This window comes from Plodia interpunctella, chromosome 12, assembly GCF_027563975.2.
Source record: "Plodia interpunctella isolate USDA-ARS_2022_Savannah chromosome 12, ilPloInte3.2, whole genome shotgun sequence".
NCBI classification, from domain to species: Eukaryota; Metazoa; Arthropoda; class Insecta; order Lepidoptera; family Pyralidae; genus Plodia; species Plodia interpunctella.
In genome coordinates this window covers 6,080,328-6,100,652 of record NC_071305.1, presented here as the reverse complement: position 1 = coordinate 6,100,652, position 20,325 = coordinate 6,080,328, and the positions used below count along the sequence as shown (strand labels likewise).

The 20,325-nt window shown below is 33.6% G+C and overlaps 1 protein-coding gene across 5 annotated transcripts in view; it reads left to right on the top strand.

Annotated features, from left to right (window-relative positions):
• Positions 1–20,325, top strand: part of sdt (stardust) — a 103,383-nt gene that overhangs the window by 20,616 nt on the left and 62,442 nt on the right. The window contains exon 1 of one of the 5 annotated variants that reach the window (XM_053753022.1): positions 2,499–2,929. The exons of the other annotated variants lie outside the window; for them this stretch is intronic. Within the exon in view, the coding sequence (XP_053608997.1) occupies positions 2,886–2,929 (44 nt within the window). The 5' untranslated portion in view covers positions 2,499–2,885. Of the gene's footprint in view, positions 1–2,498; positions 2,930–20,325 lie in introns of those variants that run through there. 5 annotated transcript variants of the gene reach the window in all.

Below are 20,325 nucleotides of genomic sequence, written 5' to 3'. Positions count from 1 at the left end.
TTTTTCGTCTGAATAGTGAGGGATTTGCCCAAATCCTTTGTATTATACCGTGATACAATAAGACCCGGCGAAGCCGCTTTAATATAGTGTTCCATCCTAATGTTTTCGGGTCGATTATCACAATAAAAACTTAGCTAGACTCTAGACTATCTAGATAATATATGGGTTTTGACTTAACTAGCTTCTAAATCTTCTTAAATATAATTTGGGACATAATAACTATGTAAATGTGTAAATCGAGTGGTGGTTGTAAAATATCAGACGATTATTTTTAGATCCTAATTCCTAATTCCACATATGTATTTTTGTCGTCAATTTAAAGAACATTTTCGATGTGTTTAAAGGAATCAACCAGATAATTAGCATTCATATCCTGTTTGTTCTATTCTTCATGCGGGAATACCGTATTACGTCTATCTTACTATAAAAAGTGCTGTATATTGCAGAGAGGCCCCTTGAGTCATTTTGTTATAAAATTGCAATTAGACAGGCTAGGTAATAGTATGGAACTTATGTTTGGTGCTCTCATATTTACATATTCACAAATATTTTCACACCAATAATTATTTCGCTTATGAAACATTTCCGAAAAATCTGGTGATTCTTTAGATCAACAGTTGCAAAGTTCTTATTTATTATTTTGTCCGTAGTTGTTACGAACAAAAAATGTCTATCCTAGATCTTATACTTTTGACACATCGGATGGCTGTTAAATGATTGATTATTTTCGGTTTCTCTTTCCGGACTTTCGCTTTGTGATACCTGTTTCTTTTAAGTCACTATGATTTGTGTGTAGACTTCTCACGCTAAAACTCGCATTTTGTCGTTCTTCATGGTAATAAACTACGTTTAACAAGTGAAGGTTGTTTTCTGATTATCCATGCAAGAATTTTAAGAATGGATTTATGCACATTATGTTTAGTTTATGTTGGCATCAGACAAGAAACGCATTATAGGGGTTCAGAAATAGAGTTTTCATACAATGTGGAATTAAAAGTCAAAGTGATGAAGATGATGTCAAAGTGATTTGTTAGTAAAACTTATCTGACTTTATTTTTACTAACTACGTACAGTATGCTAGCAAATAAAGCCGTTCTTTGAACTAGTTAGTCATAATTATCAGCTAATTAACATCAGTGCGTGTATGAATCAGCCTAGTTCTGGTTACGAGATTATTATTTTTTATATCGTATTTTTTTAAATTTGATAGTAATTATTACTGACATAATAGGAATGATATGATACGTTGATCTAGAGATTTTTTTAGAATTTCAATGTGAAAAAAATATTGAATGCAAAAATTTCAGAAACACTGCTACAATCTTAAATAGATTGTAGCAGTGTTTCTAAGCCACATAATGATATAATCCTCAAGATCACCACAACATAATTGCGAAAATAACGTGACTGCACGTCAATAATTGACGCTATCCGTTGTTCACGACAGTCTCATTCATCGGACAGGAAAATTAACTGGCTCTTAGATCTCTTGTGCAGTTAGCCATACTGTAATAATATGTTTGTTCTAGTTGATAGATAAACTAGAAAAAAAAAAACATCATTGTAGTCAGTTCTTCATACCTTTACCCACTTATTTGATGTTCTATGCTATAAAGTTATTTACTGGTTTTTTGGAGGAGGATTGGCTAAGAAAGAATTTATGAATTTCCAGTCTACAAGGAGAATAACTTAGACAAACGTTTTGCTACAGGAAATATTGACAAATTAGAATATAATAAATTCTGTATTTGACACAATCCTAACTAATATTATAAATGCGAAAGTAAGTTTGTTTGTTACGCTCTTTCTACTTAACCAATCTTTTTAAAATTTTGCATACATATAGTTTGAAGCACTGAGAAGGACATACTGTACCTATCATTCCGGAAAAATAACTGCTACCCTAGAACATAATGCGGGCGAAGCCGCGGTCAAAACCTAGTTAATAATATTGAGAAAGTAAGTCATTGTGTGCTAAACCATGATGTGAATCCATTTTAGAATTATGTCTGGTGTTGACTTGGTAGAATCATTTCATATGATAACTATTATAATTCATTTATTTTCCAAGGGTAACATACGAGTATGCACGTGAGAGCAGTAAAAAACTGAGAGCAGTAAAAGGGAATGAAACATTGCAGAATTGGTATTTGTTTGACTATGTAATTCAATGCAGCCTAATAAGAATTATATTTCCTGATAATCTGCTTGGCCATATGTTACTCTAGCCATATGTTTTGTTGTGGAATGAATCTATTATACCTAGTATCGATTACAACAATATCAACCTCCTACTAAACATAGTATTATCGCAGTTTGGTGGTATTTATTATTATTTCGAGTGTACATACTACGTTTCGCCTGTATTATTTTTATTTCCATCAAGTGTTTTATGTCCATCAATCTTTGAATCTAGCCGACATTCTATGGTAAGAGCCTTGTCTTGGTAGCAAGTGAGTACGTGAAGATATTGCTGTATCGACAGGTAGATCAGTCCGTCGCCGGCACTTGTCTGAGTGACACTTGCTGCCGTTGGTTTTAAAAGACTTTCGCTTACTTCGACAGTTGACCCTTTTGTTGTCTATTCGAAACCGTGGGGTAGTATTACCTGTGTCCCTTCCCCCACCTGTTATGCGCCCGCGCATCGTGGGACCCGTATTTTCCCTCTCTTTCCCGCGCAACCTTGCGCTTGAGCGTTCATCCTATTATTTGAATTTAGAATTTTTTAAACTTACCTGCCCGGTAGACGTGTTGCTTGTGGTATTTTCTGGATTCCTGTGTTTTGTTTGATATTTCTATGAATTTGTTGTGAAATATATTTGGAAGTGATGTGTTGTGTGAATTTGACTTATGTTCAGTGATATGTTCAGAGGAAAAAGTGGTAAATGTTGATCATACCCAGGATGCATTACAAACAATTGTTCAAAAGGTAAATATAATTTTTTTTATAAAGTATTAGGTACAGCATAAGAATTCTAGATCAAATTAATGTTATTCTCATTAATATACTATGTCGTAGTAACTAATGTATGAATATCATGTTCAGGCTCAGTTTGCTCAGGTGTGAATATAGTGCGACATAATTTTGTTTTTATTGCATTAGCGGCACAGTTGTGTGATTACATTATAGTAATTTCTTGTGAAGATTGTTCTACTTGCTTCTAATGAGCGTCTTCTTATTTGTCTGAATCGAAAAACATGGGTTCAAATACGAACATACAATTTACGTATTCATTTAACTTTTATATGTAATCCTTAGCAAGTTATTATATTGTGAAATAAATCAATTTTTTCTCATTCATCTAAGCACTAGCAGAAAACTAAGAGTTATTTTATCTCTAAGACTGGCTAAAGTTTTTCGAACTTTCTCAACCGGGAACTTTGTATAAATTATAAGGATGGTTCCACACGATCTCACTATTGCCTCAAGCGGTCTCCACACGGTCGTTAATATCTTGTAATCTCAGAGTCTTGGTATGCGGCCCCTTCATACTTGGTGCTTAATAACCTCAGTTATATTACTTTTCTGCTCTTGTCTAGAAAGAACTCCTCGTATTCCTTATGGCTGAGGGTCGTGGTCATTATCAGTCAGTAGGTTTCAGCTAGCTAAGGAAATTTAAGAAAATAAATTTAAACTGAGATATAATGATATTTGTGGCAATTAACGTATTCATTATGTATTTAGGTATCTATTTATATTGGACAAGTATCGTAATTATAATTAAACTTAAAACTGATTCGCAATTCAATTAATTTATGTCGCTTGTTTGGATTGAAATCAATTAGCTTGTTTCCCAGTAAATTAAATTATCGAGTTGTCGAAGGCATTCGATGAAATGCAATTTATATGCATAATTATTCCGCACTGATGTTCCTTTGACGCAGTCAATTTTCACGGGTAAAATAAATACAACGTAATACCTATAGTATCAACTAATAGGTAAACATTATTTCTTGGAGCAAAGTAAGTTGCTAGCTTCTAAGCCATTCGAATTACATACTTAGGTACATCCAATAAAGATAAAGTAAGTAATGAAAGGAAAGTAACGGCCAAGTCCACTAAACTAGATACTCGGCTATAATTTCCTTTTACGTAAAAGCATTCATAACAACGGAAATTATATCAAAACTGGTATTGTTAACTGACGAAGTTGTCTCGAAGAATCACCCATTCCTTGTCTCATAACTTCACGTGCACCGCTTTTGAATTTGCCAAATGAAATTGATATTTAAGTTGATAGCATTAAAGATCATATTCTATCGTTTCTAGTTGATTAACCGTCGTTCTGATTATGAAATGGCGAAGACAATAGGTCTATTCAGTATTCGAAACTCGTTCGGATTTCCCGCGATCACCTTAATATTCGAGTTCGGTGTCGGATTATGGACGGGATTCGGATTGAAATCCCAAGTTTTTAAGTTTACATCGACTTGAGTTTGGTATCTCTTTGAGTCTACATTTCACAAATCCGATTACATACAGCTGAGCTCCACACAGTGCTCCACAATTGAATCGAATTGTAGTATCAACTTTTAGAACAAAGTAAGATAAATAAGCCGTTATCGACTCAGGGAAAGAAAACATAATTCTGATTGCAAGTTTAGAGTTTTATAATAGTTACCCAGTCAATATCAATTTTATATTTAGCCTTATAGGTAGGCCAGGGTCTGTATTGAAATTGGGAAAATGTATTGTGTCCACACTTTGTCTGCTATCTCGTGCATACCACGCAACGACTTTTAATTTAGTAGTAAGGTCATGTTTAAAAAGATATAAAATTTGATTTGATTGTTCTTTAATCAATATAGATAATTACAGATCGATGTGAGTTGCCTTGTTTCTTTTATAATAAAACCCGTTGCAATGCGATGAATAAAACAGCTGCATAAATATGATGATCGTACCTTCTTAATATATAGTTAATCTGTTCTAAATGTTTTGTAACTACATACATATATTTATAGGAAATTGTATAAAAATAATATCTGAAAGTAAGAAGTCGAAAGATTTATTTTCTACACTCGTTAAAATTTATAAAATTGAAAGCCTTTACCACTCCAACCGCCCTTTTTTACTTGATAGTTATGGGAGTGCACTAGCCGGCCGCCTTATCTCTTTTAAACCGATTAGCGACGCATACCTTCGTCTAGCTACTTAAGGACCTATTTAAAATACGATATCTTAAGGAATTAAGTGGTACAAAAGACCCTCATCTACGCAGAATTCTGAGAACGCGTATGTGATTTTACAAAAACAAAAATGAGATTCTTTGCCGTGACTCGTTTGTTATTATCTTGTGTAGTAACTTTACTTTTTTCCGGCACGAGAGGCTAATTTATGTATAGATACTTAGAGTAATAATGAAGTGACATGATCATAAAACGAATTTACTTAATATAAGCTTTCTCTTTAGAATCACAGAACTCAAGGTGAGAAATTCGGGAAAATGATCAAAAGAATGCGTGGAATGAGTCCATGGTCACGACAGTTACATTGTTTGACCGGCGGCGGACAATTAGAAATGGCGGAAACAGAAATTAACTAACATATTATGAAACAAAAGTAACACGAAATTAAGAAAGTAAGAATTTTGTAACAGAAAAACGTACATAACTTCCTGTACACAACAATACAACAATATAATAATGATTACTTACGTGCTATTTGATTCGGACGAGAGAAGTTCTCACGAAGAATTTGGCAGTGCCGCACAAATTTTTACCTTTCCCAAAACATCAACAAAGAAGGCTCATTCACGGAACGAAAAAAAACTCACGTCTCGGCATGCCACAGTAATCTGTGTGGATTCCCAATACGAAAAAAAAAACACAGGTAACCAATTTTGTGATGACGTAACGGTCGTTTCGGAAGAAACCTCTTTTTATTCTGGACCTCTATTGTTTTATATTACATGTTTTAGTTTCGGTCGTAAAAACCGTAAAATTGTTGTTGTGGACATAATTTGGTCCACTGCCGTCGTGGTCGGTCCATCAAATGTTTGTTGAAGTTATTCTTGATTCAATTAAAAGTAGTCAGGCGGGTATTCGACAAAACAAACTCGAAAGAATAGAAAACATAATTGAATCCGCTATTACGAGTATATGTCTGATCTAAGCTGCTAATACTATGAATTCAAGTCACTTTATTATATAGTTCGTGTTTATTCAATTTGCGATTTCTCTCAGTGAAAGAGTATCATTAACATACACAACTCTTTGTTGCGATTGCAAATAAAATAATAATCAAAGACGATATTTAACACTTGCGTCAGATGGTTGTAAGAGACCCATAGATGCCAATGTAAAAAATTCTAATATTTTTACAAATCAAACCTTTTCTTGACCATCTGTGTGTCTTACTGCAAGTAATAAAGGTCTAGGGCAGCAGTTTTCCCACATGTTATTATTAATGGCGTGAGTATAATTTAAAATAACTCTTTCACATAAGGGTACCAATTAAACAATTAAATATAATAACATTTAAACAACCAGTAGAGAGTTAGAACAATGTGACAAGCTTACTCTAATAAAACCTGCAGACGTTACGATTCTTCCTATTAGTTTAATTAGAATTTGTAGATATAAAACATAACATTTACTTATTATAAATAAATATTGTTTCTAATTCAATATTGAAAATATATTGATTGATGTAGTCTCCATCTCCATGTCAAAATTGTAGTAAAACTCCACAACTCCAACAAATCAACTAAAGTTAAAATTGTTTTCATGATGTTTTAGTTCAACGAAAGCAAGACGTATTGTTTTGTTATAATAATGATAATTTATGTTGTTTACATAATACATATTATTATGTATGCAATGCAGTATTTTCTTGACATATGTGTTTCTTGTCAAATCAGATCTTTCATCACTCTTACTCTCTATGAATTTATATAGTGTGCCATTGGAACTCGTCAAAACTGTCGCAGAACATTTTCTGCTAAAGCCATTGCTTTAATGAAATGGGAATTCTTAAGTCTTCTTAACATTCCTGAGTAGGAATCTAGGCGTGTTCACACGATGGCACTGTAAACAAAGCTTGCTTATCGGTCGAAGTGTTCTTTTCCTAGGTTGAAGAGAGCTACAGAAGTGACACTTTATAAGACAATCTTGCAGATTGTGGTTCAGTTAAAATTAGAATCGATTAGGAACCTGTGGGTTGAAAGAAAAAAAATGATAATTTGCTAAAAGTATATAGAGAGAGAGGACTAGGGAACTTTCTGAATTCGATACATTTTTGAGATGACGATTGTTTTTTTATTTGATAAGTACTTCTTCTACTCGTCCCGTACCAAATTCCATTTCAGATAAGGTCGGTGCATAATTGTCTTTTCTTTCCTAAATTTGTCCTAAAATTAAAATTGTTAAAAAATTTAATAAATTCGTAAAAATAGTAATCAACTAAAAGGCACATTTTTTTATTTGTGCTTTGAGTTATCATCACATGGAGTATACATTTGTGTTTTCTTTTTTTACGACATTTCATGTCTTTGGACTGTTAGTGTTCTTACAGACTATGTAATGAAAACCAAGTGGGTGCTTAAAAATGTAATAATTTATTCCCATTTTCTATGTAGGTAGGTTTAATGTTAGAATGTAGGATTATGTAGAAAGGTCACCTAATGAAATGTCAAATAAATAAGCGAAGTTCTCGTGTAAACAGATTGTAATATCTAGAAAATATTTTTGTTATGATGCCTACCACGCTTTTCCAGAAATGGCAACTACTTACGCTGTTTACCATAATCGTTCAGTTTATGATAAATTTGTGGAATACTTATTAACTTAACCAAGGATAAATACATAAAATACTTATAATATTTCAATTTTCACAATATAATATATATACGATTATATCTAAGTGATATGTAAAATTAAGATAAATTAAATGTATACTATATAGATTGCTCCGCAGCCGTAGAATCTTCGAAAATTTGTACTTTTTGCTATTTCGAATTAAATTTTCTGAGTGCGTGTGCCCAATTTAATCGAAATCCATCCCGACTGAATGGATTTTACGAGATTGAATAACAAACATAACTGGTACATCCAATCCTAACATGATTAGCGCATCAAAAAAAAGACACTTAACCTCGGCTTGGTAACGAACCTCATGTGAATGTATCCCCTTACCACTGGACGAGACATCTGACGCCTGCCGCGTTCCGTTACAGCAATATAATATGTCTGGAGGCTTTAATTCCAAGTGTAAGGTGTATATTTTACACCATACTTGCACCACGTTGGAAAAATATTTATTATTACGCATGGAGTGGCTTTTATTTATTATCAACTTATAAGTCACTCCATCGAGAACAACTTAAATACAAATAAAAATAAGAACAATAATAGTAATGTTAAAAAAGAACGCTAAAATCAGTTGATAATACATAAAATATATATAAATATATACCATTTTCTGTAAAAAAGCATGCATGAAAAGAGGATGAGCCTATATGTAGAGGAAGCGAGTGAGATTTGTCAGGATCGTGGCGAGTGAAAATCCTTAGTCTCTGCCTACCTCCATGGGAAAGATGTATGTATGTGGGCGTGATAATATGTATGTATGTACATTTCAAATTATTAATATTTTTCCTCAGATTAAGTAAGTGATTTTTCTATCGAAGCGCATCGCATTGCAAGTTCAACCACACAATGTCATTCGAAATGTAAACATTAGGTGGGTATTGTTTCTTTTAATATCTGTTATCATACTACAAGTTACGGTGTCCACGTTTGTTTTATTATTGTAATTGTTCGAATGGCGACAGGAGTAGTCTCTCTAGTATGTTTGTAATTAGTTTTATCGTAATGTTCAACAATGATCTCGAGATGTATTGTTGTAATTAACATTAATTATTTATATGACAACCTTACTTTCTCAAGAAAGCAGAATGCAGATATGAATTACCAAATTGTAACATTCCATCACCAAGATACCTTTTTGTAAACAAGATAAAAAATGTATGATTTTGATTATTTGAATGATGAAGCATTATTTTGATGCCAACTATTTGCTGATCGCAGTGGTCAGATATTTGCTAAACAACAAATCGCTGCGATCAAAGTCTAATAATATGTTTTCAATTTAAACTAATTCGCTAAAATGAAGTACAAAGTTCATTTAATTTTATTATTTTTTGCATATACAAGCGACAAGCACACATTCTTTACTAATAGCATGAAATCATTTTTGATAGTACTAGTAGTTTGTTGGTAGTATTTCACTACACGACATAACAAATTGTTTGTAGATTAAAATAGGAAATTTACCAAAATTAAAATGATGGCAAAGGAAACCCGTCAAATGTTAGTCGTGTCAGAAACCGTTTTGCAGCTTAGAAGAACAGTGCTCGCAACCCACGCGGAAAGAGGTTGAAATTGTCTAATTATACCTGGGATATATACCATCGCCAAGTTCTCTCAACATTCCATCACCTCCATTGTATGAACGTCGCACGCCGACGCCCACACTCGCCGCACCCGAGGTATGTACTATAATGACGAGTTGGTAGACGAGACTTACATTCAAATGAAATTGTGTGATACCGGTTGTCGCGGCTTATGGCTGGCTTTTGATGATTCTTATCTAACAAATGAAGGAGATAGAAGTTATGGAGGTCCAGTCGTATATGTCGGAAAAGTCCCAAGTTCGAATCCTATCCATGTACAGTTTTTATCGATCACCACAAGCTTTTAATGAAGGAAAACATAGTGTAAAATTAATTAAGCACAGGTTTCCTGCACTTAATTATTTTACGCTAAAAATATTCATGCGATGAAAGATTTGACGATTTGAAGATTTGACGACCTCGGTGGCGCAGTGGTAAAGTTCTTGCCACTGAACCGAGAGGTCCCAGGTTCGATCCCCGGTCGGGTCATGATGGAAAATGATCTTTTTCTGATTGTCCCGGGTCTTGGATGTTTATCTATATATGTATTTGTTATAAAATATAGTATCGTTGAGTTAGTATCCCATAACACAAGTCTCGAACTTACTTTGGGGCTAGCTCAATCTGTGTGATTTGTCCTAATATATTTATATTTATATATTTATTTAAAGGTTAAAAGATATAATAAAGAATACTATATACTGAAACTGTCAGAAACCAATCTTATAACAAATAAACACACACATGATGGATTTTAAACAATCAATAATTTTAAAATAAGTTCGTTCGACTAACTTGAAGAAAGTTATTCTAGTTATTCAACTGAAGTTAGTTAAGAACTAGCATAACTAGAATAAAATGGCAATAAAACATTATTTCTACTTTCCACACTTTCTCTCAGGCGAGATGTATTGTTACGTACGTTCCGCCTGGAAATGACGTGCTGGGCTATCTCAAGCATAGAGAGGTACTCGAATAGGTACGTTGAGCTGGGTTGTTTCACCCGATGAGGTTACTACCAATTTCTTTATTCATCCGAAAACCAGTATTCTGTACACATTCGATTGTATTAGGTATTTTCTTAATTCTTCAAAATTAATATATTTTGGAAGAATTAAGAAAATACCTATTATTACCAAAAAAGTATGTTAAGTATAAACAATAGGTTGCGCGAGGAGTATACGAATTCAAAATTATAGTCGATGACTAATTAAAAATCGTCGAATTAAAAATCGGGTGAATAAGGAAAAAATTGTAGAATAAAGTGACGACATCGGGTGCATAAGGTAAAACTCGTTGAGATGTTCCAAATGTATGTGGCACGTGTGGTAAATTACACAATTATTATTGAGTTATTTTTTTACATTAACAAATCAAGAGCATATTGCAAACAGAAATCTGTCTGCAAAAAAGACAACACATAGTTTTTTTACTACTAATTACCTTTCTTTTGGCAACCCTGGCCCAAACCATCTGAATAATATGTTCAGTCTATTGAGACTGAAGATATTACTGTCTATCACCTATGTCTAGACTGGCAGAATGTCTTACGTTGACCCGGAAATTTTGACATCGATTCTCTCGTGTAGTTTTAATAGAATATTGCAGCCTTGAATCACTTGATTGTTCGATAAGACACACCATTCACGTGCTTATAAAAGTTACTACGTTAACACGTATGTAAATTGACGTATTATTTGAATACATCCTAAAATTCATGATAGTTTGAATCGAGATAGGTAAATGACATGATGTGAGCACTTAGTCCCATCATGTTTACAATTTAGATCTCCAGTTACATAATTTATTATAACAAGTCAAAACCATTTTGTCTAATACGGTGAACTATAAATACGATCGTAGTTTTGCAAAGGAATGAATATCAAAGGGTTTTCTAAAACTATTATATTATTACTTTAATTAATACTTAGTATTATTGGTTCATATATTGTGAGTGAGTCAATAATACCATCTTTCGCTTTCTTGTCCAAATGTAAGTTTCTCTCGTTAGCCAATCCGTGATTCAGCACATCTACGTTGCCGGCTGCGAATGTTATAATGACGTGTTTCTACAGGAATTTCTTTATTTTATGTTTAGACAATTCTATGAATTATTTTTTTTTTGTGTATCAGGATTGTTTTCATGATTTCACTTTTTGTTATTATAACTATATCGCGCTTAACTGATCGAATGTCGAGTTAGACATCAGAATATTTTCTGGCTAGCTCTGTTTAAAATATGCCTCAGACAAGTGGGCTAATATCAACGAATACCATTCCTCGATTGCAGGAAAGACTAGTGAACATCAACATAAAAAATTGTGTTCGCAGCGCAAATAATAGTCGCTATTATTATTTTTTTGTAGTAGTTTTATACTGCAATTATAAATTTATACAATTTTATAACATACTTCACAACTTTTGCCATAATCATGGACCAATAGGTATAACAATGCTAGATGAACTATAGCTTCCTCGCAAGCCTGAATAAAAACCTCACAATCGTGGGAACCGATGAGTCTGATTGTCGTCGGACAATGGTGGGTGGGATACCGACGTTATTGGTTTAAGAACAGTTTTTTTGTTCCCAGGCTCACTTCCGACGATGACTTGATGGTTTGCAACCTTCTACTGTATCACGAATCATGGCCATTTTAAAAAAAATTAACCAGTTTCAAGTCAGCTATTACATTTGTTGGCCATTTCACGTTGTTTATAGAAGTATGAAGTACATACTTCACATGAAGTACGTTCCTTCAAACTTATTCCTAATAGCATATCCGTTGGTCAGTTGCTTGATGAGCAAATTTTGACTGCGATTAAAAGCTTGTCAAGATTTTTTTGTTTTAGTTGATCTTTCTTTTTCACGTAATAATATTTGCCATCACTTGTTATCCTAGCAGACGAAGAAATCATAATAAGTGATGTCAAGAAAGATCTACTAAAACAAAAAAATCTTGATAAGCTTTTGAATCGTCATCAAAATTTGCTCATCAAATTGTATTTTACATATGTAAAATACAATTTTGGAGATAACAAATCACAGCATAAACTAGTTAAAAGTCCAAACACGTTAGTTATCACAATTTTGCGGCACAATTCCCAATTTCCCACTACACGGAACAGAATGACCCTTTAGGAAATGCTGAAATTAACCAGCGTGTGGAAGCAGGACTTCTGTGAAATTACGTGTGTTAATCGCATGTTAAACTTAGCATCCCGAATTAACAAGTCGTTTCATCCGAAATATTCACTTATCCAAAACACTATTTATTACTTTTTTTCTTAATTATTTCGACATCCAAGCAACTATAATACAAGGTACTAACTACCAACATAATTATAGTACTTATATGAAGTTATATAGTTAAGCAAGATATATTGATAGAAATGTAAAATGAAAAAATATTATCGATACATGAGGCAAGGAACATAATTAGGACGACCAATGGAAAATTTTAACTTCGACCTTGTAAATTGTTACAAGTTTACTCCTTCTTGTTTATCATTTTGTTGTAGCTACTAGTCTTAAAATAAAATTAGAGGCAATTCCTGTATTTATTTACATTGAAGTAGGTAGTACTTATCTTCAGGTATATACAAGAAATGTCGTTTCTGAAATGCTCTTAATTTGTTCCACCGGTTACTCTAATGAGGGTATCATTTGTCAGGGGCATTTAATTAGTGTTTACGAGGGCAACTCTCCAGTTGCTAGTTTCGGTTGTGAATCCAGCTTACGCTTCGAATAAATCCATGTGATTTAGGCAATCATATATTTTCTCTCTCATTAACTCTTTATGTAAAGTTTTTACAACTATATTTAGTTATCGTTATGTATCACCTTACTATATTAAATTGCTTTCATGCATCCTCGATGTTCCCTAGTCCACATTAGTCTTGCGTGGTGGATCATGGGTTATCCTTCTTATTTATCAAAAAGGAAGGCTTCGTAGCATTGGTACCGAGAACGTTTAGCTCTATTTTCGTGATTTTTGGTGACGATGATGAATTTAATTTTTTTGATGCTAAGTAATTGTTATTGCGTTCTTCAAAATGTATGTTGAAATTATTTCCAGTCTACATTCATTTACTTAGTATAAACACACATACATTTGTAGACTGCTGCTATTGCTGCCAGAGATAGGAATCATAGTTTGGTCGAGTAGATCATTACGACACAATGCTTTTACTTCACCTAAGACTAGGAAGTGCTTTTACTATATCCCGGACCATTTGGCGGCTAACACCAGTAGGTGTACCTCGTGGTTAAGTTGATATAATATTCTAGAAATAACTTTAAACACATCTGTTTTTGAACTGATTATATTACATCTTACCCCATTTTGCATTCCATTACCACTCAGGCAAACGTTTTATGTATGTTTAACCTCATAAATTTATTTAAACTTATACTAACTTGCACACAAATTCGTCGCAGTTATTTTATACAATAAAATAACAACACGTGCTTCTACAAATAAAATGCTTCTTGCCTATTGGTTAGTTCATAAATTGGTAATAAATCTGAATCGATTACATGGATTGATTAGGTTAAAACTAAAACCACTTATGAGTCACACAATTTGCATAGATTTGTGTATAGTTGCAGCAGTGTGTTGTGTAGCAGTACATACATATAAGTACTAAAGCATTATTTTAAATGTGTATGTTTCAAGGATCCATTCCCATGTTATCTGAAATTAATTTGTCAGAATTGTACCCATAGTTAGTTGTAAATATGATAGAGTTATGGTCTCGATTGTATGTATTTTAGTTACGTTGTCAATCTTTTCAACGTTGAACTATACTTTTATCTGAAAAATTGTAAGAGAACTAACGTGAGAAAGAGGCTCGTCTTGAGAATGAACTCCTAAAGTTATCGGAACTATAGTTAGTTGATATGTTGCTTCAGTAATTACAACACGAGATCGATTCATATTTTAATTATAGATGAACTGTATTTTAGAAGACATTTTATCATTAGAAATGCTTTCGTAGAATATGCCAAGAAATTATGCCTAGTAATTGCTGAGATCTATTCAGGAGCCTAGAACTCTATATACCATTCGTATAACAACAGTACCTAATTGAGTTTTAGTGTTGAATACAAAAGATCAATACTCCATACAAGTACGGACTACGATGTAAATCCGAGTAAATCACATTAGTACAAGTTCATCCAAGGGCGACGTCACTAGAACTATATTTTTATCAGCTCTTATCTGTGGTAAAACAATTAGTCAGTTCGTGTCATACGTACCTGCCAGTGAACGCGTTTTTTGTTTTAAAACATTAAAGACTTTTTAAAGTGAGCGTTTATTCACCCAGTGTCAATTGAAAAAATAAGTGTTAGTGGGCGTTTCACCAAATACTTGAAGGTAAGGCATTATGGGAACGTGAAAAGCAAACAAACATACCTTTAGAATCTATGTTTGTACTTTTTCAAGGGCGCAGCAGAAAGGCGATCGGAGATCGTGAGACTGTTTGACTGGCTTCATTTAGAATCCAATTAGTGGACGTTATCAAGTTACTTAAAAACAAACTCTTAATATTGTTTAATTGACACTGGAATCGGGGTAATTGATTTTATTGTTTGTGTTCAGCCATTTATTTCTATCGGATGAGCCGCGATAAACTACAATTAATATTTCATTCCAATTGATTTTATCTTTTGAAATGTTTAACGTGGTTAATTTGTTTTCAAAATAATGAGCAGTACATACATATAAGTACTAAAGCATTATTTTAAATGTTTCAAGGATCCATTCCCATGTTATCTGAAATTAATTTGTCACAATTGTAACCTCTCCATATTCTCATATATGACATTTAACTCACTACACTATTTATTTACAAGAATAAGCCAATGCTGAAAACAGTACATATATATATGCATGCTTCTCAACGGATACCATTTAAACCACGGCAGTCCTTTGGCACAAAACGCCATTTTCGACTCCCTACTCCTACTACTTGTTGCAGTTACATGTTTATCCGACTTTTACCTAAGTATATGTCTTTGCGTTAATAGTAGAATGCTGTTCCAAGGACTATCATTACGTTGCCTTTTAATTCATACTGCGAACTAATCAAACAAAACAGTGGTCGTGTAATGTTTAAGGCGCCCGCCTGTGGATCGATAGGTCTCAGGTTCGAATCCTACTCGTTTTAATCCGAATCGTACTTTAGTTTGTGTATAAATCTGACTCATGTATAGTTTGAATAGTTTTCATCGACCACCACTTACTTCCGACGAAGGATAACATCGTGAGGAAACCTGCACACTGGATCCTTTATAAATTTGTGTGTGAAATGGAGAAGGCATTTCTTAGTTAGTCATAAAATTGTCATTCTCGTCTAATCGAAATCTGCATGAGTAATTCTATTGTATTTTATAGTCATCTAAAGTAAATCTTATCAATCAGCTGATAGTGGAAAGAGACGGCGATATCCTCTGTACTGTTCCCTTACGGGCGTGTGCGGATGTGTCGTCGTCACGCTGGTGGTCTAATGGCCTACTTCCGGTCAAACCTGAATTGTTATTTTGGACCTGTTGAACGGAATTACCTTTTTGGTAACATTCCAAAAGATAACCTGAATGTAGTTTTATTTAGGTTTGGAAAAATCACAGCACCGTCTTACCTTTAGTTTAACATTATTTTTTCTTAAACAGTCCTTAGCTTTCAACCCGGAAAAATAATCCTGTTCCCGTGGGAAATTTACGCGGGCGAAGCCGCGGGCAAAGGCTAGTATATTATAAATAAAAATATGAATCACTCAAATATTTGCCGATATATTTAAAGTCATAATCGCCATCTCCGCAGTTAATCGCAATAGGTGCAGCCCTAATTATTACGTCTATATAGATCTTAATTGAGTTTAATCACTTATGCATTGTAACTGGTATCAAACGCAAAACCTCATAAAGACTACTTGGGTACATCAAAACAAGCAACTTTTATTCTACGACTTTTCGTAATTCGTAGTTTTTTTTCATATTAAAAAAAACAATCTAATTTGCGATTCTACACAACTTAAAGCCAAGCAGCACGAGACAGTTAAACGTTGTGTAGCGGAATCGAACATAGAGTTAACATTTTATACAAAACGACATTAAAACTAAAAAAAGGATTTTTTTATATATTTGTTACGTTTAGACAAACGTCGTAGAACAAAAGACGTTAGTTTCTATGTACTTTATGCGCCTTTGGAATGCCTATGCGTTAGATACCAGTAACCCTGTATATTTTCGTAGCAAGCCCTACGTCTCGTAACAGCGCGTTTCCAATTTTTGTGCGTAAAAATGGAAGTGAAATTGTTGTACGCCCATTTGAAAATTGATACAAGTACCAAATGAACCAATTTCACATGTAAGTGCTTGATTTAATATGCCCCTATGGCTTCTGCTTTCGCCACGGCACTACTGAACGAATTACAAATCCGTTTAGGTGAATAGTTTGAAAGTTAACACGTTGTCTGTTGTAATTTATTTACCTGAATAATTTTAAGTGTTATTTGAGACGTACACAGTCACAAAGTGTATACCGTTTTATTTTTAGAACAAAAAAGAAAATTATGAACTTTTTAAATATACTTACCACATTGAACGTATTCGAATTATGAATACGAATTCATTGGAAGAATCTAGTTTTGCATAACAATAAAAGCGAGTGTTTTCTCATAATTAGTCAATTACGAAAGTACGACACTCACACCGACTCATCTTCTTGAAATTTTCAATACATTTTTGAAATCTGTAAAAGAAGTACCCTTTATCTAAAAATTGTGTCTTTGATCCTAAGGCTAATACGAATAAAGTGTAACTACGTAGAAAAAGATTTTAAACCACATTTCACGAACATTGCATTCCTAGCGGCCTACACAACGGCTTCACCCTCAATAAATTTACATGGTAAGCACCATATAAAATTTGAGAACGGTTCGGAAACATGGGGAATTGGACCTTTTCATATTTGTAAATGTTGCCAGCTGTACAGGTTCCTGATATCCCAATGCTCGGGGTCGGGTAAGTCTGAGTTATTTTTTTTGACGCCAATAAGTGATGCAGTTATTTATATCACTAAGTACATCACTTATTGGCGCCTAAAAATGGTTCCAAGTTTTACTACTGTTGGAAATCCCAACATTAAATTATATTTTTATTTTTTGCTATAGCAACATTTACGCTCACATTTAAAAATACTCTCTTCCTCTTTGTCTTTCGTGCCAATAAAAAGTTCTCCCAAGTAATCTCGGCATATTTATTTAATCGGCTCCGAAAAACTACAATAAATTACAGTCCACTGCACCACGAGCCGTCATTTATACTACTACAAAAAGTACAAAATAAATGAAGACCCTGTGTCCTCTTAGCTGGTAACACTTAATGTTTCTATTATCTCATCACGACACTAATCTTGACCAATCTACACATTTGGATTGTAATGGCAAAAAAATATAGTTCGTTAAAAAATACTAAAGTTTTTCTAAGCCGACTGTATAATTATAGATTTTACCATTGTAGATTTTACGATTTAGTTTGCCCCAGTGGGCGAGTGCGGACCAAAATTACGCTCGACTAGCATCACCCCTATTTCTCCCTGCCCCACTGAGGCGTACGGAATTTGAATTGCTTTCTGATGCAAACTGGCTGCAAAGGAAACCTTAGCACCTAATTTAGAATATTTTATAGTATGCGAGCACAGAGTTATATACTTATGCGAGGCTTGGAAAACCATTGGTGTTTTTAAACTATATTGGATTATGACATTAAAGGAAGGATATATGTCAAAATCCAATATGATTCATGTAAGGCGTTAGATGGATGGATGATACTTAAAATAGGGTAAATTTTTTAATTTTCCAAGCCTTGTTCTGCATAAGGTTTTATAGAATGTTATTGCAAAACTAATCTACTTTCGTTCTTATTTTATATACACATAATTTCCTTTCAAAAAATATAGAAAAAATATTTTTCGGCAGGCAGCGATACCTGTGTCATATAAAATTCATCTCAATTTGATAGATTGAGCCGGGCGTCGGGCGTATAAGGAAAAGTGGCGAATAAATAGACCGCACGTGGATTTGCTATACTTCCTTTTGCAAGTTTTATGATCAAATGGATTGATCAATTCACTCCAATGACAATGTAATGTGTCTGAGAACAACAGAAAACGAAGTGGATTGAAAAGGAGTTAGCTATATCAGCTAGGTATATGTAATTCTGAATATTTTTGATATAATTATTTGTTACTTAAGATAATAACATAACAAGTAACTATACTATTTATGCTAGCTCTGAATTAGTTACAATATAGGTTACCACTTTGTACACGTGACGTCGTGATAATTTCATACTTACTCACAAATTTTGCAAAATAAACAATGTTATTCGCCTGGTTAAGAAACTAAATTTTCTCTTGAAGCAATCAACATTCCTTCACACAGAGGAGATAAACATTTTTACTTTACCAATTTTAAAGTATATACGATGATCGGCAGCAAGTTTTCGCGATAGACACGACAGGAATAAATCGGAAATATAATATGATTGGAAGTTGGCAATATTGGCGTGGGGTGTGGGCGTTTAATATAATCGCAGAGTCCGACGCGACGTGACGTGACGGACAGCGGTGGCAACTTTAACTTCTTTACCCCACCCAACTTCTACACGTATGAGAACTTTGGTTTGAAGAATAAAATGCAGTGAAATGCCATCGAATAGAAAGGTGCCAATTCTTGTTTTACGTTAATTATTTTATCCTTCTTTAACCTTAACAATAAGTCACACACAAAAATTGTTTCAGGGATATCAATAGGTAGTATGTGATTCTTGAGAAAGGTTTGGGTATGTAATGTATTTTGTTTTTACCCGAGCAAAGCCGAGTCGGGCCGCTAGTATTTATATAATAGGTACAGTACAAGGAGTACATGGTTTATGAGTTGGAATGGACTTGGCTTGGTTTGGTTGGTTTTAAAGTTTTTTTTTCCTTCATTCGGATCAAAATTAACGGTTTCAAAGTAAAGCTAGGTACATAAAACTTACGTACTTATTATAAGTCAACATCGTCAATCACAGACTAACAAAGTTTAAGAAAGACATTACAATTGTAAGTGTAAGCAGTGGAAATTAATACATTCGATTTTTTTATAACAACAGAAGTTAAAAGAAAACAAATGTGAAACACTAGGTAACAGATATTAATCTCATTCAATTTATTTAGTTCTTTTTTATATTAAAAATCAATCTTTTTTTTTCAATCCTAAATAACAAATAATCCCGTCATGTTTCCATGAGCATTATATTTTATTTACTGATGCCACATATCTTTATACCAAATTCTAACTCCTTTAACTCCATAAAAACCCTTTTAGATGCGTAAATTGTTTATAGCATGAACACCATAACTTTTATTCGTGGTTTTAACTTCAAGATCTTGTAAAATTTTTATTTCTCTTCATCATGTTTTCTTATAAAATTTATAGATATAAACATTTAATAATGTTGGTAAACTTTGGGATTACCTACCCATTGGCGTTGTTATGGCCCTTAGTCAACAAGTTGGCCGTTGTTGCATATATGGTCCTGGAGATCCTTAAATATTCTGTTTTTGTATGCTGTTGAGTAAGCAAACGGCCCACATTACGGGAAGTGGTCACCGCAGCCTAAGGACGCCTGCAACACCAGGGGTGGTGTACGCGCGTCGCCTACCGTGAATGAAACATTTCTTTCAGTTTATATGTACCTAGATATCATTCGATGCAATGTGCTGATAGAACAGAGTTCCCTATTTATGTCTCCCGTTTCCGTACGTCTCGGAACCGGACGTTCTGTACTGCGACGTACCTAGAGAGATGTGAAGCGATGTTCCAAGTTTTATCATTATAGCTAAGGAAAATTAAGATTTTATATCACAATGCTTAATATCGA